The 24,990-nt window shown below is 42.9% G+C and overlaps 1 protein-coding gene across 3 annotated transcripts in view; it reads right to left on the bottom strand.

The window, feature by feature from the left end:
• Window positions 1–24,990, bottom strand: part of LOC139578744 (phosphatidylinositol 3-kinase regulatory subunit gamma) — a 306,191-nt gene that overhangs the window by 23,820 nt on the left and 257,381 nt on the right. The window contains exons 1-2 of one of the 3 annotated variants that reach the window (XM_071406721.1): window positions 18,948–19,442; window positions 303–417 (exon numbers count right to left, since the gene is read on the bottom strand). In XM_071406721.1, coding sequence (XP_071262822.1) covers window positions 303–417; window positions 18,948–19,059 — 227 coding nt within the window. In that variant the 5' untranslated portion in view covers window positions 19,060–19,442. Of the gene's footprint in view, window positions 1–302; window positions 418–6,752; window positions 6,888–18,947; window positions 19,443–24,990 lie in introns of those variants that run through there. The other 2 variants (XM_071406722.1, XM_071406720.1) reach the window with 2 other exon arrangements.

The raw sequence follows: 24,990 nt of genomic DNA, 5'->3' as shown, positions 1-24,990 counted from the left end.
TGAAACAATTGATACGGGTTATTTCCTGATAGTTGCTCTTTCAAAATACAACGTAGCATTGGAATATACCAGAGGCCACCAAAATAGAGCTTGTTCGGCAAAAAATGTATTAACCAGACCCCCCCCCCCAGCCCAGGGGAGCCTGGCTAGCTACTTTTTCGATTTAGCGGGCTACTCAGTGTGCTTGTGAAAAACGCTGATACCCTGAGCTGTCAGGGCACTTTCATAGGAGGGCAAAAGGGCAGCTGCTCGGGCACTGGTTGAGCCCTATTTGTGCATGTGCCTGGTGTGCGGAGTGCTACCTTGATATGTCTCCCCAGTACCACTCTGCTTCCTGTAGCGAACCCCCAGCCCCCTCCTTCACACCATTGCTGCTGCTCACTGGAGTCATGGGCTTGGCCGGCTTGGGAGGAAGAGCTGCAGAGAGAGAAAAAACAAAGAAGGGAATAAGAGAAAGACAGAGGGTTAATGGCGAAACAACAATAAAAGTATGCTTCGACGTGTATGAGGCGTACTGACATGACAGTGGACCTGAAGCTTGTCGGAAACAGTCTTCCTTTCCTGTCATTCCTCCTTTCTTCACCTCTACTTTTTGCCTGAGTTCATTCCTTCATCCCCCCCCCCCATCCCTCAGGCTTAGATTATGTCACAATCGGCCATACTGGCCATGCTTCTCCTCCCTCCCATTCAGCATTGTGTTAATAATTGACCAAGAAGAGACCTCCCTCCACAGCATTTGGAATCAAGAGATTCTGTAGGAATACTAATTGGATAAGTTGCAGGAAGCAGAGCTGGGCTGGGCTGGCTAGATCCCACTCACCCCAGCTAACAGTAGAGAGAGGTATACATACATACATACATACATACATACATACATACATACATACATACATACATACATACATACATACATACATACATATGACAGACAGGTCGAGGCTGCTAGTAGAGGGACCTTGAGGGTCAGGGAGGGGTGAGATAGGTAGTAGAATGTAGGGGCGAGACATGCCACATGCCAGGTGCAGCAGAGAAAAAAGTGTAATAACTTTGCTAGCTTTCGGGGAAAATAACCCTCACCCCCCCCTCCCTTTGCCTCCTCTAGCCCAACAGCGGCTACAGTGTTCATATGAAAACCCCAAGCCAAGCATAACTAACCTGCCCCTGACCCAGACACCCTACTCAGCACCCACAACCACACACATAGACATAGACACAGACACACGCGAGTATATGTGTATACACGCTTTAGTCAAGATAGTCACTGACTTTAGAGTGCCCTTTCAGAGAGCACACACAACAAAGAGCAGTGTGTGTGTGTGTGTGTGTGTGTGTGTGTGTGTGTGTGTGTGTGTGTGTGTGTGTGTGTGTGCGCGAGCACACGCGTGTGTTTCATCTTTCATTCAGGGGCCTCCACTGGCTCTCTGGCGGGCCTCTAGAATGTTCTGTCCCTCTCTAGAGCATTGAGGGCTGCTCTGGGAACCCACACACACCAGGGAGAGAAGACACGAGGTGACATCATGACAGGCAGTCAGAGTAATCTCATAACTACACTACTAGGGGGTAATCCAACCAGGCAACCAGGCCAGTCAGAGACAGACACCCAATCCCCCAGAGTCATCCCGGACACATTTATTGACATAACCATTTCTCAATGTCCCCCATGATAGTCACATCACTCACTGTCTGTCCCCCATGCTCTACAGTAACAGTTACAGAGAGCCACATGTACTGAGGGTATCACTACTGAATTAACTATGCATGAGGGGTGTCAATAAAGGGAATTAGAAGATGTGACAGACATACAGCATAGGAAAAAGTTCTTAGTAAAAGAGGTTACAGTTGGAGCAGACTGAGTACAATATTTACTTCTCTCCAGCAGTACAGAGCTGGGGGAATATAAAACTGTGTCTGGGACACTAATGAAAACCAGTTCCTTCAGTTGGGTTGGCAGTTGGTCCACGGGGGCACGCACACACACACACATACATACACATACATGCGCACACACGCAGGGTTGGGGAGTAATGGATTACATGTAATTACGTTAGCAGTAAAATGATTGTAATCAGATTACAGATGCTTTAAAAAAAAAAATTAAGGATTACTTAAAAATGCAGAAAGGATGTTTGCGCCAAAAATTATTTGACATTCAAATCAGCATAAAAAAGGCTTCATTTTTTGTTTGTTCCGCCTGAGGGAGTCTGACCACAAATCAAAGACCACTATGATGACACACCAAATGCATTTGATGGATTGCGGGAAAAGAGCAGGAATAGGCTTTTGTAGGCTATAGTCCAAGCTATGTCTTCCAATGGTGCGACTGTTGTCGGCATCCAAAAAAGATTCAACTTGAATAAACGCTTGGAGGTAAGGACATTTTACATTTTCATTTTAGTCATTTAGCAGAGGCTCTTTTTTAGTTTGTTTTTTTGTTTAAATGTTTGGAGGACAAAAAATGTACTTTGTTTTTACAGCTTTTCTACGGACAACACTTTTTTTCTACTTTGCAGAGGCTCTTATCCAGAGAAACTTACAGAAATAAGCCTTGTTCAAGGGCACATAGACAGAATTTTCAGCTAGTCAGCTCGGGGATTTGAACCAGCAACGTTCCAGTTACGAGCCCAATACCCTTAACTTCTTGACGCTAGGGGCCAGATTATTATTTTATTTTATTTTTTTAAAATAACGTTCCCAACGTAAACGGACTATTTCTCAAGCCCAGATCGTAGAATATGCATATAATTTACAGATTAGGATAGAAAACACTCCAAAGTTTCCAAAACTGTCAAAATATTGTCTGTGAGTATAACAAAACTAATTCTGCAGGCGAAAACCTGAGGAAATCCAACCCGGAAGTGCTTTTTTTATTTATTTCTGTTGTATTATTTCTATTTATTTTAGTTCTGTTGCCTGCTCCTCTTCCATTTAAAGGCGTATCAACCAGATTCCTTTTCCAATGGCTTCCTCAGGCTGTGACCAGGCTTTAGACATAGTTTCAGGCTTTTATTTTGAAAAATGAGCGAGATTTTTCAAAACCAGTCAGGTGTCCTTTGATTAGTTCCTGCGCGCGAGAGGGGTAGCTCGACATTTTCTTTCTCTCTTTTATTGAATAGGTTACCGTCCGGTTGAAATATTATCGATAATGTATGTTAAAAACAACCAGAGGATTGATTATAAAAAACGTTTGACATGTTTCTACGAACATTACGGATACTTTTTGGAATTTGTCTGCCTTTCAGGAACGGAACGAGGCTGTGGTTTTCTGAACATAACGCGCAACCCAAATGGCAAAAATTACATTTATTGTGTAACTGGGAGTCTCGTGAGTACAAACATCCGAAGATTATCAAAGGTAAGCGATTAATTTTATTGCTTTTCTGACTTTTGTGACCAAGCTAATTTAAGGCTAACTGTTCTAGCATTGACTGATACACTCACAAACGCTTGGATTGCTTTCGCTGTAAAGCATATTTTCAAAATCTGACACGATAGGTGGATTAACAACAAGCTAAGCTGTGTTTTGGTATATTTCACTTGTGATTCCATATTTATAAATATTTTTTTTGATTATTTTTGAATTTGGCGCTCTGTAATTCAGTGGTTGTTTAGGAAAATGATCCCGGTAACGGGATCCGTAGCGTCAAGAAGTTAACCACGAGGCTACCTGCTGCACAACAGCAGCGGTGTAGCCTATGGGCGATACAGAAATCACTTTGATGTGAATCACACTGCTGCTCTCTCGTTTAGCTATTTGCGCCTTACGGGTTGTGGTTGTTGTGGATGGCTGTTCACAAATGTATATGTGTATTTTAAAGAAGCTTACACTGCCTATCAATCATTGTTTTCGTGACCAGGGTGTATTCATTAGGGAAAACGTTTACCGTTTAAGAACCAAAACAGAGCAAATCGAAAGTTTCTATTGGACAAATTCAGGTAGGTCCCACCTCGTTTCGTTCAGTTTGCTTCAGTTTAAGAAACGTCCATTCTGTTGCAAAATGTAATGAATATGCCACCAGTAGACAGCCAGTAAGCTTATAAAATGCGCTCTTGCAACAACTGCATAGTGCGGATCCCAGCCTATGGCGTAAAGGTTTGAGAGAGTTCCTCCCTTCCTCCATACAGTCAACAAGTTTAATTTGAAGAAGAACACGAGTGGGGCTTTTATTGCTCAATCGAATTTGTGCAATGACAAAAAAATGTCCAAACTTGCGCACTTTTGATAGTCTTAAACAGCTGCAAATGATTGAGGTATCAGCGTCAACAACAGAAATAGGAGGCCTATAGCAAACGCAGCATACGGCATACATTTTTCACATGCAAAAATCCCTTTTTGGTAGTGCTCAAAGCGTTTTTTCCCCAACTCAAAGCAGTGAGCCCAATCGGTCCTCCATGACAACAAAATCATAAACAACAGAGTAGGGTAATTAGTCCTTCGTTTGTTGGTTACGGGCAGGTAAAAAACATTTAGCAATTGGAATGACTGGAAATCACAGTTTTTTTTAAATGTGAAGAGGTAGCCTAATCGTATTATTATATGTAGTAGAAAGCAATGGATTAGAAGAAGCCTACATAACCAACCCATAAAGCAAATGCAACATCCATTTATGGCCAGTTATCTAAACTCTAACATTGATTCATCCTGCAATAGATGTCATTCAATTGGTAATATTCATTTTTGTCTTCTTCTAATGCCTCTTAAGCAGATTGACGTTTATTGGGATGATGAGTCTTGTCCTTGAGGCAGAACTGAGTGATTTACGCCAGATGGGCCAGCTCAAGTCAAAATTAGCTATATTGTAAAAATGTATGAAAACAAAAATGAGCTTTTTGGTCTTAATTTAAGAATACGGTAAGGCATTAGGGTTAGCAGTGTGGTTAAGGTTAGGGTTAAGTTTAAAATCAGATTTTATGACTTTGTGGCTGTGCTAGCTAGTTACCACTCTGCACAGCTGCCTCCAGAACAAGATTCATGACGAAAAACACTAACCTGCACTAATCTAAAAGTAACTGAAAGTAATCCGATTACATTACTGAGTTTGGGAAATCCCAAATAAATGTTACTGATTACAATTGTGGACAGGTAACTAGTAACTGTAACAGATTACATTTGGAAAGTAACCTACCCAGCCATGCGCCACACACACACACACACGCACACGGTGAGCCAGCCAGGCAGCCCAGGAGACAGAGCTCCTCTCCTCTTCCCTGTGGGGTGAGCCATCTCCACCAGTGAGAGAGAGCCAGGGGCGGACCTGCCTGCCTAACTCTCCTCCCCTCCTCCTCCTTTCTTTCCTCTCCTGTCCTCCTCTCCTCCCTCCACCCTCTCCTTGCAGGTGCACACACACTGCTTTCTCTCTCTCTCTCTCTCTCTCTCTCTCTCTCTCTCTCTCTCTCTCTCTCTCTCTCTCACAGCACACAGGGAAAAGAGCCAGGAAGCCACAGGAGGAAGAGAGCAGAATTGGGGCCAAGTGAAAATGAAAGCCCTGGCTAGCTAGCAACCTCCAGCCCCCTCCCCTTCCTGGACCTGTGTGTGTGTGTGTGTGTCTGTGTGTGTGTGTGTGTATTCATCCCCACTTTATCATTAACAGATTCATTTAACATCCGACTGGCTGAAAGATCTGTCCTGCACCCTTCACCCTCAGTCGAGCCCCCCTCTATGACACACACAACAGCTCGATCAGAGCCAGTTCCAAAGAGCACATTATGCAGCTTGCATAGGACACAGGGTCAGCCTCAGGCACAAGTGTGTGTGTGTATGTGTGTGTGTGTGTGTGTGTGTGTGTGTGTGTGTGTGTGGCAGCTGTTTGGTGCAGAAGAAGGAGCATGTTAATAACCTGAGTGTGTAGGGCGCCAGCAGAGTGGTATGAACACTGCCGCCCCACAGCAACCCTTCACACACGCACCACACACACACACACACACACACACACACACACACACACACACACACACACACACACACACACACACACACACACACACACACACACACACACACACACACACACACACACCTCAGTGAGATGTAGATGACCGTCTGAGGACTTTAAGTAAAACCATAAATAAGTCAAATCATAATTGACAAGTAAAAAAGTAAAATAAACAAACATCTGAACCAGTGTGCAAAAGTGCAAAGTTACAGAATAGAAAATTGAATAAAAGTAGCAGAACAAAGTACAATCCAATACAAACTTCATTATTTATTTTTTGGGGAGGGTGTAAGCGGAGCAGACACACACACACACACACACACACACACACACACACACACACACACACACACACACACACACACACACACACACACACACACACACACACACACACACACACACACACACACACACACACCTCCCACAGAGGGACAAAGACCCTCAGGAATGAACACACACACACACACAGTGTATACATCAGTCTGTCTTTTAAGCTGTTCAACACATGTAGTCCTGCAGACTCAGTACACACGGCCAGCCTGCCAGCCAACCAGCCTACCCCCGGGCCCCTCAATCCTGTCACACATACATAAGCCCTCATTCCAGTCCTGTCCAGTCGCAGTCGGCACTTTGCTTCACACACACACACACGGACCCACACCCACAGACGGAAGCACAAACGCACAAAAGGGACACGGGCCAACTGACAAGAAAAGAAAGAAAGGGGAGGAGGACTGAGAGAAAAAAAGAAAGAAAGAAAAAAAGAAAGAAAGAAAGAAAGGAGAAAAAAAAGGAAAGAAAGCTGGTGCTGGGTCTTACTGTCTTCCTCTGGTGGGGTCTGTGTGAGCTGCATTAGTCCTGTCAGCTGTCTGTTCCTTTCCCTTTCTCTGTGTGTCTGTCCGTCAGTCCCTCTCCTCTCTCTCTCTGTTCTATCTCTCTTTCCTCCTCTGTCAGACTGGCGCTGCGAAACAAGCCCTGATCCTAAAATCAGACAGCTAGCTAATCTCTGAATGGAGACCTGATTTAGCCAATAAGAGCACAGCAGGGGGGTAGGGGTGGACCCTGAGAGAGGGGGGGGGGGCAGCAGAGAGAGAAAGAGAGAGCAAGAGAGACAGAGAGAGAGAGAGAGTTACACCCTCAGAGTATATAAATTATGTCAGGGACATGTTGAGGAAGAGAAAGAGAGAAAGAGAGAGAGGGTCCTGGAGAATGAGAGAGGGTCAGGAAGAGAAAGAGCACACAGAGCGTGTAAAGCCTCACTAAACCAGACACACACTCTTACACACACAAACACGGGATGTGACAAATGGACAATTAAAAAAAAGGTTTAAACAGCTCTTTTTTTCCATTAAAACTATAAGAAAGATGCATAAAATGTTCCCTTTCAGATGGTTAAGCATTGCACCTGTACTACTATTACTGAACCTCAATTACACCTCGCAAAGTATTTCCATACAGGACTTTGCTGCTGTCGCTTGCCTTCCTTCGCTTGCCTTCCTTCCTTTTACCAACAGTTAACGACGATGACGTAGTGGTCGAGAGTTGATTCCAAAAGTAATTGATTCCTCGACTCTTTGCACGTTGACTACCGTCACCGAAGCGAGGGCTAAGATTCGATTCTGCCAGGAATCGACTCCTAAGATTCAGTATTTTTGGAAACACATCTTTCATAGCGAGCTAGCGAGGGACGGAGAGGGAAGGGGCACAGTACAGGCAGGTCGGCCACCGGGCAGACAGTCAGAACTGTTTTCTAGGCCTGTATCTCGCAATGGAATGCAGCATCTCGCAATTTCTTGGCTTGCAATGCCTCGGGAACTTTAGAAAAGCAGGACCTACCATCAGTGAATAGGCTAGGATATTCTACACGCAACAGACCGAAGACTGAACCCACTAACATCGTTAGCGAAGAGAAAGAGCAGGGGTGTAATCATTAGTCCCAAACAGTTGCGAAACGGATCGTTTCTATTGGACAAATTCAGGTAGGTCCCTCCCCGTTTCATTCCATTTGCTTCCGTTTAACAAACGTTTTGCATCGTAACCGGTGTAATGAATGCGCGCCCAGGCGAGCCAGTCCGAGGGAGAGAGAGAGGAGAGCGCAGGCAGAAAGAAAAAAATGGTGCGCATCTTGGTAATCTGTCTTGGATGCAAATTCACCTAAAGTTCCCCTCTTCCTCTCTTGTTTTATTTCAATCACACAACTTTCCACAGACCTTTATAGCCTGTCAACCAGTTAGGCCAAAACGCGGAAAATAATGTTTTGTGATCGGTTTGGTATTTTTCCTAAAGTTAAGGATCCCAATTTCATATTTTAAGAAATATGCCCCCCCCCCTCCCCCACACACACACACACACACACACACACACACACACACACACACACACACACACACACACACACACACACACACACACACACACACACACACACACACACACACACACACACACACACAGTGGCCAAAGCTGTGTCTGAATGGGAAAAGACAGGCTTATTCTGCTCTCAGCCCAGTTTCCACAAGTCAGGCCTGACCAAGCTGAACACTTCGAACTCTAGTACTATTTATACATGTGAGGAGGGAAAGGGAGAGCGAAACAGAGTCAGAGAAACAGAAGGAGAATAGAGTAAAAGAAAGAGATTTGAGAGGGAGAGAGAGAGAGAGATGGGAGAAAAATGTTTATACTTAACAGATGTGTGTGTTCTGGGGCTCTTCCCAGCCTAACATGTGTCCGACATGAATCTCAGAATAGAATAGAAGGCAGAAAGAGAGAGAGAAAAAGAGAGGGGGGATTGGGAAGAGAGGGCAAGTTGCCTTGTATGCTTAGACACATTATGAATCCTTAGCTCTGCTTCATCTCTCCACGACAGACAGAATGAGAAAGAAAGGTTGTGTCTTACACTCGACACTTACATGCGGCTTCTGCTATCAGAATACGAAGATGGGCCGAGAAGCACAAAAGTCACTTTGCGGTCTGATTGTGTTCAGATCTGGCTGATCACTTCAGGATGTGGTCGGGGACGCATTGGGCGCCGATTTTTGAAAGCAACCAGGCTACCGAAAGCGCATACAGTGGCAGACGCCATCAGTACTCCTCCCACAAGTCTCCAGAAAATGTGCGTTTTGGGTCCGAGAGGCACCTTTTCATTATAACATTGGAGGAAATACGTTCCTAGCGTGTGAGGAACGTGTTTGCTGGCCTCATAAATGTTAGCCAGCTAGCTAGTATTTCGAAGGAATTTTTTTTTGGGGGGGGCTAGAGTTATGCTAACCCGTTTGCAATCCCTTTAATGTCGCTTGCTAGCTTGCTGGCTAGCTACAGAAGTTAGCTGGCTAGTTAGCTACAGTAGTTAGCTACCGCCATCGGTTGTTGTGTTGTTATTATTATATTTAGCCTATTCCACCGTTTGTAGAATGCATACTGGCAATTGAATACAGTGCGGGAAAGGGGAAATCATAAACACTGTTGACACTATCTACATTTAAAAGTAGGTGTTGATGCATGACACGTTCGGAATTCCATGATCATAAATCTAGGATCAGAATAGTAAAGCCGCATGAACTGTCAAGTTTAGACATGGCCAAAGAGAGAGACAGAGACATAAAGAGTAAGATAATAGTACTTCTTGCGGAAGAGAAAGTGTGTTTTTAATGTGCAGAGGAAGAATCAACACAACCAACCCAGTCTGTCTGTCTGTCTGTCTGTCTTGCCTCACTACTGTCAGTGACTTATGTCATTGCCCCATATAGCATCATTCTAGCAGCAGGGGACAGAAATGTACTGGTGATTTTCCATCCAATGAAGAAGCTACCCAATTCTAGTGCTACCCTGCAAACCCACACCCCATCACTGTGCCTCACACACACACACACACACACACACACACACACACACACACACACACACACACACACACACACACACACACACACACACACACACACACAATGGGAGGGGAGTAGTCGTGTTGCCGTTGGGAACCGAGGTCAGCCCTCCCCTGGGGCAGCACTCCACCTGTGCTAATCACCCACGGCAACGGACACAAAGACACACACACACACGGCGCTGGCCCCCGGCGTTACATCCTAACTGTCACAGAGCCTCTCACATTTCAATTCCACTGTAAGAAAGATATTAATGAACATCTGCACAACGCTCATCCCTTCTCTGTCTCTCTCTGTCTCCACCCCCGGTGTCTCTCTTGCCGTTTCTCTCTATTTCTCTTTCTCTGCTGGGCCCCGGGTTTAGACCCCTAGGATCCCACAAAGTCAACCCCACGCCGAAATAACATCTAAAAACAGGAGTGCATAAGAAGAGAGAAAAGCCCGGACAGGCAACCAAAAACATTGCGTATGTGTTCTGTAGGGGCCGAGCCGAGCTGTGAGCTGGCACTGAGTGGAAGACAAGATTAATATGCGGTCTGATGACACACACCGGTGAGCTCATACCCCCTGGAGAGAGGAGAGGAGGAGTGGAGAAGAAGAGCGGGGCTATTTTCTTCCACCTCCCCTAGACACACCGCCGCTATACGCCACTCTATACGCCTGCCGCCTGCCTGCGGTAACGCAGCCAGGGTCCTTTCCGATAGCCCAGGAGACTCTACATAGAAGCCAAACACACCACGCAGTGCATCTTTCCCTTTTGAAACCTACTGTTTATACAAGGCTACTGGTTGTTTCATTCAATGGCTCCACTGACACTCCCTGGCTCAATGGAACAAGCTTGCTAACATAGGTGATCATATACTACGACTGATGTTGGTTGTTACCACTCTGCAGCAACACCAACACACATAAAACACAAACGTCAACCATTGACAGATTAATCATGGCAGGAGATGGTGATTATGTTTCCAACACCAGGGTCACGTTTAGACATTGTTGTTTTGAAACAGATCTGGCAACGTGATTAGTGTGACATTGTGGCTGTTTGCCAACTGGCTCATACATCTGGGTTGACATGCAGAAGATGCACAGCGTAACTATCCCCATTATACATGCACGGTAGTATTACTGTCATCTTTTCATAGATTTGAACATACATTGGAGAGCCTACCCAGTGTGCATACAACATGACAAAGACCTTTTTTTCTGGTTGGAACGTCATATAACCAGATCACAACTAGATGAAAACGTATTTTTCATGATGTCCAGGGTGGGAAATTAACTTTTTGGTCCACCAGCCACTGTGGTAGATTTTTTTAAATCTACCAGCCACACATTTTTTTACCAGTCCAATTTTGTTTTCTTTATAACTAACCCAAAAAATTACAGCAACAAAAAAAGAAAAGTATGCTTTCTAATGTTTCAAAAACAAGAAATGTATTCGTAGTAAGAAGTATTGGAGTATATTGATTCATTTAATTAGTGACCTGTGTCTTTAACCAATGTATGTTAAAATAAATCATTTAGATACAATAATAAAAACAGATAAATAGTTTCGCAACTGAACATCAACAAAGTGCCTATCCTGCTCCAAAATGCTGAGTGATTTGGCCTATTTATTATTATAGTTCAGGGCTCTATGCTGACATTTTTTACAAGGAGTACATGATGTGCTCCTAAGTAGAAATGCAGAAACACACAAATAAATCTAGGAGAACAATGACTAAAAGTTCATGAATAAAAGTTTTTGGTAGCAATCCATGCTCGATCAAGTGCATACATTAGGGGAGACAAGAAATGTCAGCTAGCCCTTTAAGGGACTGGCCCGTTACCGTGATAATTGGCTTGGCTTGGCTGTGATGGAAAAGAAATCTTGAATGAGATGTCTTCCTAACAGCAGACAGTTGCAGCAAACTTAAACTAACATCATTGAAAAACAACCTAGCATGTTTACAAAACGATGTAACTGGCCAAGAAACACGAGGACAAAGTTCCACTTTAGTAGATTTTCTTGTAAATTCGACCAACCAATAAATCCAAAATGTGGGTTTTGGATTTTTAAAATTATCCTTAAATGCTCCGTGTCACCACCCGACAACGTGGCTTGTGAAAATATACATGAGATTCCTACCCGCCAATGACAAAATCTACCCGTATTTGGAGGGTTTTCATTTACAACCCTTATTACGTATTTTTTACATCTTGAAAAATACATCTTGTTTTGGTTGAAATCTGATTGAACTACTGAACAGTTATCTAAATTCTACTCAGTCTATATAAACATGTACATAGTGTTAACGAGCCATACACCAATTGGATATAAGACACTAGAACCATTACAAGTATTACAATTGGAGTAATGTTATTTTTTTCAGCAGGGTTTGCATGATACAGCAGAGCGCACCAAAGCGGGTTAAGGTCCCATGACATACTGTACCCAGCCAACATGCTGGGCTCAGGCCTATTCCGTTTGAGACTCTGGGCATGGACTCGGACTCGGGGGGCTTCATGCAGGCCGAGCTCTTCCCAAGTCCGGCAGAATCATATTATACTACGGGCTCCGCCTAATGGTACTCGGGTCAAGTCCATTTCAGCTTATCCTCAGGTCATACGTCATTACCACGCAAAAATTTGTGATAGTCTCTGTGGTCTTATAGCTATCAGAGATGGTCCCTAATTTAGAGAATCTCAGATGCTATAAATGCTTTGGATTTTTACTACAGACTACGGGAATGTTTTTCGTAGTTGCAAAGTTGTAAAGTGCACATTCACTTCCATAACATTTGTTCCAGGCTACCAGCATGTAAGATAAACATACACAATAATACAGGATATACTTACAAAGAGTCACTGTCGTTAAAATGCGGTTAAACTGCAGTGCAATGAAATAATGTTTTATTACTTAATGATATCTGGTAGCATTCTGTGTGTGTTGGCGTCTAATGTTAATCTTTTGTCTGTGTAATTGCACTGTTTATTGAGAAGGGCATTTTCTTCTGTTCCACTGAATGCTATTTTATTGTCAGAATGTAACAAATAACACTTAGGCCTACTGTGTCAAGAAAAAGTATGTGAACCCTTTGGAATGACCTGAATTTCTGCATAAATTGGTCACCATATTTGATCTGATCTTCATCTAAGTCACAACAATAAGCAAACACAGTGTCCTTAAACTAATAACACACAAATGATTGTGTTTCTCTTCTCTATATTGAATACATCATTTACACATTCACAGTGTAGGTTGGAAAAAGTATGTGAACCCCTAGACTAACGACTTCTCCAATAGCTAATTTGAGTCAGTAGTCAGCTAACCTGGAGTCCAATCAATGAGACGAAATTGGAGATGGTTGTTTGGTTAGAGCTGCCTTGCCCTATAAAAAACACTCACAAAATGTGAGTTTGCTATTCACAAGAAGCATTGCCTGATGTGAACCATGCCTCCAACAAAAGAGATCTCAGAAGACCTAAGATTAAGAATTGTTGACTTGCATAAAGCTGGAAAGGTTTACAAAAGTATCTCTAAAAGCCTTGATGTCCATCAGTCCACGGTAAGACAAATTGTCTTTAAATCGAGAAAGTTCAGCACTGTTGCTACTCTCATTAGGAGTGGCCGCCCTGCAAAGATGACTGCAAGAGCACAGCGCAGACTACTCACCGAGGTTAAGAAGAATCCTAGAGTGTCAGCTAAAGACTTACAGAAATCTCTGTTGACGAGTCTACGATATGTAAAACACTAAACAAGAATGGTGTTCATGGGAGGACACCACAGAAGAAGCGACTGCTGTCCAAAAAAAAACATTGCTGCACGTCTGACGTTTGCAAAAGTGCACCTGGATGTTCCACAGCGCTACTGGCAAAATATTCTGTGGACAGATGAAACTACAGTTGAGTTGTTTGGTAGGAACACACAACACTATGTGTGGAGAAAAAAAGGCACAGCACATCAACATCAAAACCTCATCCCAACTGTCATGTATGGTGGAGGGAGCATCATGGTTTGGGGCTGCTTAGCTGCCTCAGGGCCTGGACAGCTTGCTATCATCGACAGAAAATGAATTCCCAAGTTTATCAAGACATTTTGCAGGAGAATGTTAGGCTATCTGTCCGCCAATTGAAGCTCAACAGAAGTTGGGTGATGCAACAGGACAACGACCCAAAACACAGAAGTAAATTAACAACAGAATGGCTTCAACAGAAGAAAATACGTCTTCTGGAGTGGCCCATTCAGAGTCCTGATCTCAACGCAATTGAAATGCTGTGGCAAGACCTCAAGAGAGCAGTTCACACCAGACATTCCAAGAATATTGCTGAACTGAAACAGTTTTGTAAAGAGGAATGGTCCAAAATTCCTCCTGACCGTTGTGCAGGTCTGATCCGCAACTACAGAAAACGTTTGGTTGAGGTTATTGCTGCCAAAAAGGGTGAACCAGTTAATAAATCCAAGGGTTCACATATTTTTCCTGCACTTTGAATGTTTACACGGTGTGTTCAATAAAGACATGAAAATGTCTAATTGTTAGGGTGTTATTAGTTTAAGCAGACTGTGCTTGTCTATTGCTGTGACCTAGACCAATTTATGCAGAAATCCAAATATTTCCAAAGGGTTCACATACTTTTTCTTACCACTGTATGTCTTTTAGTTCAATATTCTACTGCAATCCACCAGGATTTACAAAACCCTATTTTTTATCCCATTTAATTCCATCAATAGTTAATCAAATTATTGTACCTGAACTTAACCCTGAAAATATTACAATTATATTTTCCCCTAATTGTTTTAAGCAATTAACTTTTTACTCCAATGGGCTAACTCAGGGTCACACAGAGTGTTTCTTGGTAGTCTTAAAACAAATCTACTTTGAAACAAAAGTATACACCTCACACACATAGTTATGGGCTTAAAAGAAGAAGACACCTGTAACATGTCAGATATAGAGTTTAAATGTCCTCAATTTTGAATTTGCATACTAATAATACAGTTTATATACATCCCAGAAGACTGAAATGTAACAAAACCGTTTGACATAGAAACACCAGATTTTCAGCATCATTTTTTTTCTTCAAGAATTATGAAATTATGAAAAATTTTAATACAATTCCACCCATGAGGCCACTAGAGGGCGATTTGGTCATTTGACTGCAGGAAAGGGGTATACCATAATAGTGCACTAATTTACTTTTAATTTCAGTAGCTAAATAAGGAGGTAGGCATATCAGTTCAGTTCCAACTAAAACTTGGATTGGAATCTGTGCCTCGCGTGCAGAAATAAATCTCTGTGCGCAAGCAACCTGATTGCTCGAGCCGTCACATGCCCGGTAGGCTACAAAACAACACAGCTGGAAAACAAAGACAGTTTCTCAAAATGTACACAAAAAACTTCAAAAAGATTTGACCACTAATTGGTAGTCCCTGTTCTCCTGCCTTCATGTTTAACTTTTGTAAGTAATGCAGCGGTTTGTTGGGGAGAAAAACATCAACTAAAGTTTTGTTAGCTGGCTAACGTTAGCGCTGTGGCTAATCCTCCGTGGACATGGTAAGTTTTCATTTTTTACCTGTCGTAGCTAGCTAGCTAAAGTTTACATTTTGATATCTGTTTAGTTAATGACAGCAAATGTGTGTTTGTGTAAGAGAGAGCGAGAGATGATCACAACTTTAGAAAACATTGTCATGTCAACATGTTTCTTGATTCATCAGGGATCCATGTATTTTTGTGTATATTGTATTTGACAATACGATACATTTTGCATATACCCCTCAACACCCATTCTAACGTTACACCTCAACTGTCTTTTTCAATTCTTGATTCTCTTTTTTTGTAGGAATCTTCTAGATTGGATGGAAGAGTGGAAGAGGGAACAAAGGGAAGGAGTACAGTAGTTATCCAGCCTGTAAATAGCCTACGTTTTGCAGTATCTCTCTCTCCCTCCCCGTCTGTCTGCCTAACTGCCAGAATGCTGAGGGGCAACATAGTCAATGTACTTGCTAGGCTAAGTCTAACTTACTGGAGACCTTAAGGCCTTCTGTAGTAGCTAGGTTACTGATCATACTGGTTCATATTGATTTGTCTCTGTCTTTACAGTTCCTGAAACATGTCAATAACCTGATGCACGGCCTCTACAGCAGTCCTTGGCCACCTACTTCGTTACCAGTGATCAATTCTGCCACATCCCAGCTAAAGAAGGAAAGGAAAGAGATTTTCCAATTACACCAATTTCTAACATTGTTTGTTGCAGGAATGATATGACATACAAACATAACTTTAGAAAAACATCATATTTTATTGTCTCTCTATACATTCCTCGATTTTTGCATTTGCCTTTCTTTTTTGAAGACTGCCAAGCTGTCCTCAATTTTGGGAACTTCTGTCTGGGACAACGTCCTCAGGATTATGGAGTGGTGTGTTTATAAAATGTTGTTTGAATATTACAACGCGCATTAGGATTAAGCAAAACTTTAACATTTAGAGGTGAGTAAAAAAAAAATGGCCAACTAGTCACATTTTTGATATCCTCTTTCTTAAAAATGTTTGAGATTTAGTTAATGTCCCACTTCAATATGAAGGGACAGAGGAGAAAACATGCCTTTGACACCACTCGTGTAATTGGTAAGTAAATGTGAGCAGTTGAGACATTTGGCATAGACAATGAGACATTTTTTGGTAGATTTTGACTGTTAAATATATCTTACTGTGCGTTACTGTTCTGTCGTGTCCTGCATGCCCACATTATGCCAATCATTAATTTCTTTTCTTCTCTTTTTAAGCTTACAGTTAAGTGCAATGAAAAGCCAGGAAACTCAAGGGGTTGAAGTTCTTAAATATGCCCGTTGACGTCGGGGTGGATGAGGACGCAAAGTATGTATATGAGCAATTTGCTCTTTTTTTTTTTTTTTTTTAAGACATCTAAGCTATAACTGCCACAAACTTTTTCAACTAGGACCACACAGTTTCTTCAGGAATGTGGTCCTTTTAAAATCTCAAGATTGTTAAAGTTGTAATGCGCTGATTCTTTTCACTGCAGAGCTGACCCATCACACCACTCTTCAAGAGGGCCACTACGCACCAGATCGACTTCTGTGCTAAGTCCTTGATGAGGATCTTCCCCATTACACCACTAATTAATCATTAATACAAATTTAAAAAATGGGCCTTTATATACTCTGTCCCAGTCTTTCTATGCATGTAATGTCTTGGATTATGAAACAATTACTGTATGCAGATGTGCTAAAAACATTCAATGTAAGAATATGCTGCAGATTTCAATCTTAACTGGTGGCTATGGAAACAAATATAAATGTAATGAACAATGTTTTGAATATACAACATTTTCCTCTGCAATACTTTTTACAGTAGGTAATAAGCTGTAGTCAGGTAGTCATTACCAGGTTATGATGAGGTCTTAACTACAATCAGTACATAATAAAGCGCATAATATAGTGTTCACAATTATGACCGACTGGTCTTATGTTGGACAGAAGAATACATCATATTCTGTTTAGTAAAAATACTTTAAAAAAAACTGATGCCTTTTAAACCAGATTTTGCCCACTGGGTACTGACTCACTTGTTAGTTAATTTGACAGTAGCTTTGTAGCCTATACTGTAGGCTATGTCTTTTAGAGTAGGCCTATAGTTGAGTTGCATTGCAGAAGTGAAGCTGGACTATAGTCAGCTCGAGCCTATATATCTAAATGCCATCTTAAAACTGTCTCTCTATCGGTTCCCAGCCTATGTATGACCTCATAGTGAATGCGTGAAACCCTTGTGAATCGCAGAGCCATTGCATTGACAGCACATATACATGGAAATGGACAACACATTGGCTATAGGAGAATGCCCCCCCCCCCCATTCACTCCACCACCGACATAAAGCCCCTTTTTCTAAAGCGATATCATCCCACTTGCCCCGGATGACAATGGAGAGGGTTGCTGTACACGCAGAACGTGATACTGTAACAGTCCACTTCAGAAGGTGCCACTATTCTAAAATCGTTCTATCAAGGGCATGGGGCAGGGGGGAGAAAAAGCTACCGGCAAATGATATTCAGTGCAATTCAACAGCATCTCCTGCTCCATCCGCTGAGCGTCCTACATCTGCGGTATTAATTCAAGAAGAGGGGGAAGGGGGATGTGAGTCGAATGACACTTGCACAAAATACCAAGAAATGACTAAAATACATTTAAACATCTACATGACAGTCGGTCAGAATCATGCGCAGATATTATGCATGGCATCTGCGCCTGGAGCAACGTTGATATAGATTAAACAGAGGTTTTTTACTTCGTTGACTTGTAACGCAATCTTTTCAGATCTCTTTCCCCTCCCCCACAACCTATGCTTCACTGGACTGAACACCTTGAACTATTTTGGAGAACCAGGATATTATATTGATGGTAAAACACGGTAAAGTAGAGTTTAGGTTTGAACGACATGAATAAATATTGAATAGACTGTTATAAACGAACAAAGCAAACTGACAAAAGTGATGGCCTTCGTGCTAAATGAATGAATGAATGACTGAAGAAAAACGAAGGTATAAGCAGCCGACTAAATAACTATACTGAGTTAATCCATTTGTATCATAGCGACAAATAAAGTTCATTGATTCAATGAATAATGTCCATATGCGCGTGAAATGTTTATTAAAACGGAAGGGATTATTGCAGGATACACAGTAGCCTGTATCAATCTGCTGTTCATGTGATGTCACTCCGATATACTCGTAATTTATTTTTTTACAAAATTGTTACAAACTAAACAACGCATCTGATACATTATTATTTTTTTAAATAGATGCTAAAAGATCGTCATCCCCGTTGCACTTGCAACAGTAGCAAAACGACTGGACGTTGACAATGTAGCGATGTTACAGCAAATGGAGTAGAAAACTATAACGCACATTTCTGGATGCTTGTGCACTACTTGCCCATATGTAATAACTACTGCAAAATGAAACAACAACGAAGTTACCCACATGAATAGGCTCGCGATCTAGACAGGCAGGTTTTTCAGGCAACGCGTTCTTCTCAAAGTTTTCACCATTCAATCCACATGACAAATGTCCCCGCATCTACGAATATGATACATTACTCTACCACACAATGAATATCCAATAGTTTTAGTGGCCTACCTGGAGGTGGTTGGTCCATTTCAATGTAAAATATTAATTCTGTGGAATATGGCATCATCACGTCCCTCCAATCATTGTCTTCTTTTTCCGTAGTCCAAACTGTATTGTACATTGTCTTTACTTCACTTGCGAATGACACTTGTCCTTCTCCAAATGGATATTTAAAAAAAAAAGGATCGCAGGTGAACAACGACAAAACGTATACAACACTTGACTGATTTGATACTGCTATGTACTGTATAAGGGACAGCTCAAATAAAACAGTCTCTGCTGATCTGAATGCCTGCTTCAGACAATAAATACGACGAATTCTTCTCTAAAAGCACCAGGCTTCCCTGCTCAGACATACAACTTCACTGTTCCAAAGGCCTATAAAATGATCTAACAGTCCTACAGAGCTGAAAGTAGATACCAGCTCTACAATCCAGTCCGTTCTTCAGGGACTGAGCGGTAGTCTTCATTTTAAGAACACTGACGGCGCCTAGGGAACCGTTCACATCATCTCGGCGATACCACCTCAAGCGGACATATGGGTGACAGCCGTTTCTAATAATGACGCATCGAAAATGGGTTTGCGCTTTCTCTGCGCTATATTCACAGACAACATTGTTATAACATACGGACGATTGTATATGTATATGGACATATTTTTCTCTTCACTGGTTTATATATAATGTTAGTAATTTTCAAGTATCTAGTGGCATCATTTTACTGGCCCCCTTTCACACAAACACATTGGTATGTTCCCATCTACTTTCCAGAGGCTAAAAACTAGGCAGTACGCAGACTCCAGTGTTGGGAACCAATAGGAAATGACTTTACTTCAACTCTGTTGCTGGAGATTGAAGTTTTGTATTTCAATTTTTTGCAACCTGGTGTACTCTCCTGGCCAATGAACATCGCAGGGATGCAGGAAGTGAATTGCTGATTGGGTCAAACAGTACTATGAGGGACAAAGGGATGCAGGCCACAAGAGGAGAGAAAAGTGACACTAAAATATCTAGTAATTGTTTTCTGAGCACGACCACAACTCATGGCCAGACACAAAACACACACTATGTTATACATATGTTACAACATGGGGGGGGGCAGAGTGGCATGTGTTTGTGTGTGTGTGAGGGGGGATTCCCCCAGCTCCCCACCCCAGATGGCTAATGCCGGACACACAGCCCCTCTCTGTCAAGTGTGTCAAAGTGTTTTAATTGACACTGTCTCTATCTGTGGTGGGGTGGTGCCACACAGGCCAGGCTGGACAGGTGAAAGGGTAACAATGACACAGGAACTGCCTCTCCCCTGCATGGTAATCCACAGGAGATAGAGCCCTGGGAAACTAGAATAATCTGCTGTGTTTTATCTATGCATCAGGACGGGGTCCCTCTGAATCTCATGAATAATAGCAGCAGTATGAATAAGTGTGTGTGTGTGTGTGTGTGTGTGTGTGTGTGTGTGTGTGTGTGTGTGTGTGTGTGTGTGTGTGTGTGTGTGTGTGTGTGTGTGTGTGTGTGTAACCACAGATGACCTCTGGGACTCAGGTGTTGGTTTTGTTACTTCTGTAGCCATAGAAACGCAGCAGCGCCTAGTGAAGCGCTGTAATGTGATGATGCAGCATCTAATAAGAGAGTTATTCCAAAAGGTCTTAAATAAAGGTATGTTTTAATCAACAATTTAAAACGTAGGCCTTCTTTAGGATTAAAGAGTTCAGTAAACACGTTTTAATCTCGTCTTGACATATCAGTGGTTGCACAGCAGCTGTGTCTGAAATACAACATCTACGCAAGACTGGAACTCTTCTAACCTTTTAACGTAATCATTTAAATAAATGTATCTGTTTTTTCGGTTTTGTACAATAAAAGCTAAAATGCCAAAAAAGGGAGGTCCAGACTGACAGAGATGAACTGGGTGCCTATGGGACCAAATCACATTGAGAAACTTTTTCTATCTGTGTGTGTGTGTGTTAGCAGATTTTCAGCCCTGATTTTTACGCATGGTTTCATGGCCCCTGTCTCAGTGTGCATGTGCTGCAACAGATCAGTGTTACAGAAAGACACACTCCAGTTAGGTACAGTAGCTCTGCCTGTCAAAGTCCCCAGCGTATGTTGTCAACAGTGATTCCACTGCTCGGTGCGAGTGTGTGTGTACAGTGTATGTGCGTTGTGATAAAACACAGTAGATTGCGCATTTGTGCGGCTCAAAGCCATGGGGCAGGCATAAGAAGCCGTGAGAGAGATTCTAATCTGCCTGGCTGCAGTGCAAAGCCAAGCTAACCAATGCCAAATCCCCCCAAAAATGTACAAAAAAAAGGCAGACTTTTAAATTGGGTTGTTGAAGTTTGAAAGGTACATGATTGCCTTGAGGATTTGGAAACCGCTCCATGAATGGAGATGGAGGGGGGGAAGCGTTTTCACTGCACACTGATGTGACCGCAGTCTGCTTGCCACATGACACATTTTCTGACGGTGCTATTTCTGTGCTGATTATCCATTGCCCTTAGCGCTTTCATATTTTGTCTGTAACTGTAATAAGTAGAGTGGAAAGTGCAATTTAACTGTGGACACGAATAGGCTGTTCCATAGTCCCGCGCTAAACATAGACCTTTCTAGAGTAGGGGAGCCAGAGCACACACAGAAAGGGAACTGTTGCATAAGACGCTGTGGCGGTCATGCATATATTATGTCTGAAAGTTGTGATAATATTACAGTGTCCAAATCCAAAGGCAGGAATGATTGTGCTTCCTGTTCCCTTACCCTCCACTGTAGGGGTTTGATGATTATCTCTTTATTTTTTTTACAGACATCATTAGATTCTCTCTCTCTCTCTCTCTCTCTCTCTCTCTCTCTCTCTCTCTCTCTCTCTCTCTCTCTCTCTCTCTCTCTCTCTCTCTCCCTCTCTCTCTCTCTCTCTCTCTCTCTCTTTCTTTCTCTCTCTCTCTCTCTCTCTCTCTCTCTCTCTCTCTCTCTCTCTCTCTCTCTCTCTCTCTCTCTCTCTCTCTCTCTCTCTCTCTCTCTCTCTGCAGTAATATACAATATTATATAAAATAGTTGCATAAGCCATACAGGATTCAGGGTTACCTAATGGTGTGTGTTTGCGTGTGTGTATGCCTGTACGGCCCATTTGTGTGTACCGTATGTCAGAGCAACAGCGTCCATGGGCTGCTAGCTGCAGGGAACATGTGGAGAGGGCCATACTCCCTGTATGTACACTGAGTGTACAAAAGATTAGGAACACCTTCCTAATTTTGAGTTGTTACCCCACTCCCCGTTTCTCTTCCCTCCACTCCCTTTTGCCCTTAGAACAGCCCCGAATTCGTCGGGGCTTAGACACTACAAGGTGTCGAAAGTGTTCCACAGGGATGCTGGCCCACGTTGACTCCAATGCTTCCCACAGTTGTGTCAAGTTGGCTGGATGTCCTTTGGGTGGTGGACCACTCTTGATACACACAGGAAACTGTTGAGTGTGAAAAACCCAGCAGTGTTGCAGTTCTTGGCACACTCAAACCGGTGCGCCTGGCACCTAGTACCATACCCTGTTCAAAGGCACTTAAATATGTTGTCTTGCCAATTCACCCTCTGAATGGCAGACATACACAATCCATGTCTCAATTGTCTCAAGGCTTAAAAATCCTTCTTTAACCTGTTTCTTCCCCTTCATCTGCACTGATTGAATTGGATTTAACAGGTGACATCAATAAGGGATCCTCGCTATCACCTGGATTCACCTTGGTCAGTCTATGTCATGGATAGAGCAGGTGTTCCTAATGTTTAATACAGTCAGTGTATATGGTGAAGACGCACTCCCCGTATGGAGCCACATCACTCTATTGGACATAAAACACTCAGTGTATATAATGTCCTCTCTGGAGAACAACAGAAGCGTATGAACAAACTAAAACATGAGTGTCAATCTGACACTGTCACCATCATCATGCATGTTGAGTCTGTCTCGTCAGATATCTGCCTCAGCAGAGGCCATGAACCCCCCCCTGCAGAATCTTTCTGACCTACAATATGGGACAGTGGGTTCAAATACAGTCCAAGCGGATTCTGATTAAGAATAGAGGAAGTCGGAATGTTTATGACCTAGAATATGATATTTCAAAGGATCCTTAAGAGTCTATTGACGCACCCGTGTGTCAATCTAAGCAATATAATAAAAGTTTAAGATAGAGATATCTGTTTTTTTGCAAGGGCTGAGTCTCAGACCATAAGACATCCCACAAATTGGTCATCCCACGAAAACGGTCTGTAGCATCCCGACGTTTTGGCCTATAAACTAATATGACCCCAATGTGGAAAGTGGTGACTCTAACGAACACAATGTTCTCTGTTTTGCTCTACGACACCCACAAGTGTCATGGGACTCATCTGAAGGTAACCCATACAAATGAATGGAAGTATGGTGGTAGTTTTGTGCCAACAAAAATAAGGGGTTAAATATATGTACCAAAAAAACTAAATGAGCTTTCTTATATATTCTAGATGTAGGGAAGACACTTCAAAACCTTATTCCTTATGATTTTTTTTTTTTACATTTATGAATGTGTTATTCAATGTGTTTTTACGGGCTGTAGACGGCTTACACTTTTAGAGGTTAAAGAAAACATTACGTTGTATCTTTTGATTCTTTGATGCACTTCAGACCTAACAGATTCAAGCCTGATTGTCATAAAAGCTGCCTGTCCAGTCTGCCTGTCCAACTGACACTCACTGTGGGAGAAATCTGCAGCAACCAGCCAGCCAGCTAGGAGTCATGTGTGCACTAACTCGAGCTAACCAATTAGCTGCACCGTCTGGAAGTTTCCAGGCATTGCTCTAATTCAGTGCGGAAAACCCAGCCTCAGTTCCTGTTACTGGCTGAATAGGTCTTTGCCCAAACGCAAAGACCAGAGAACCAGACGGCGAGTCTCCTGTTAGGCACGCATGGCGTATGCAGCTCTTCCGTTAAAAACTAGACCCGGCACCAAAGTGTTAATAACGCAGTGGAGTGGAATGAGTCGACCCCCCTCCTCTCTCTCCCCTTCATCTCTGTTAGTGTATCAGCCAGTTACAGCGCCAAGCAGGGAGAGAGAGAGAGCGAAAGCAGTCCGGGCACGGCAGTACCCTCGCTACACTCCACCCCCACCCTTTCGACAACCCAAATCTCTCTCCCCTGTTCTCTCGTTCCCTCTATCTTTAGTCTGCACCCTTGTTCCTCACCTTTATCCTTCTCATCCGCCCCCAAACCCTCTTTCTCTATCGCTCTCTCTCCTTTTCTCTCTCTCTGGGGTGGCAGACAGACGGTGTGTTTGGAGCTCCTGTCCGCAGCAGAGCCGAGCCGAGCCGGTAAAAGGTGATGTCATCCTGCAATGTGAGCGTCCCTGTAGCACTGATGCAATACTCCGGTGACACTCTGTAATGAGCTGCTGGCAGGCACAACTGCTGAGCCTTCTCTCTTCCTATCACTATCCCTTTCTCTCCTCTACCCTCCATTTCTCAATTTGTGCTTCTTCGCTTGATCCAAATCCCCCTTCCCCCTCGCCTCGTCTATATTTGTTCTCTATCCACACAGTCCCCTTTCCTCCTTCTGCTTCCTATCCCTCCCTCCCGCCCCTCTGTGGTTGTCACAGTGTCATGGCACCATGGCTCAGCATTACTCATGGAGTAGCACAGCCAGTCAGTCCGGCAGGCAGGACCTCTTCAGATAAAGGGCCAGCTCTACCGTTAAACCCTTCCTCCTCTCTTCACAGCAATGCCTGCTGGGGTAACCCTTCCCTGACAGAAAATACAATTTGAAATTGTGGATTGAAGTATTCAATTCAATTCTATACCGTATGCAATTGAGAAACATGACACAAGACAAGGCAGAAGGTAATAGAAAGAGTGTGCTAGCACGTATTGTCTGTGTTTAAGGGTTCTCCCATACCCTGAGAATAGCTGTGTGCGGGGTTTTCTTTTTGTCTGTGCTGAGATCCTCCGACTCCTCTGGAGTTATCAACAGCTCACAACAATGATCAAGCAGCAGCGACTGATACAGCAGCACTAAACAAACCCTTTCTCACGTCTGATAT

The sequence above is a fragment of the Salvelinus alpinus genome, chromosome 6, assembly GCF_045679555.1.
Source record: "Salvelinus alpinus chromosome 6, SLU_Salpinus.1, whole genome shotgun sequence".
Taxonomy (NCBI): Eukaryota; Metazoa; Chordata; class Actinopteri; order Salmoniformes; family Salmonidae; genus Salvelinus; species Salvelinus alpinus.
Note: the sequence above shows the minus strand (reverse complement) of the source record. Positions and strands in the feature narration are given on the sequence as shown.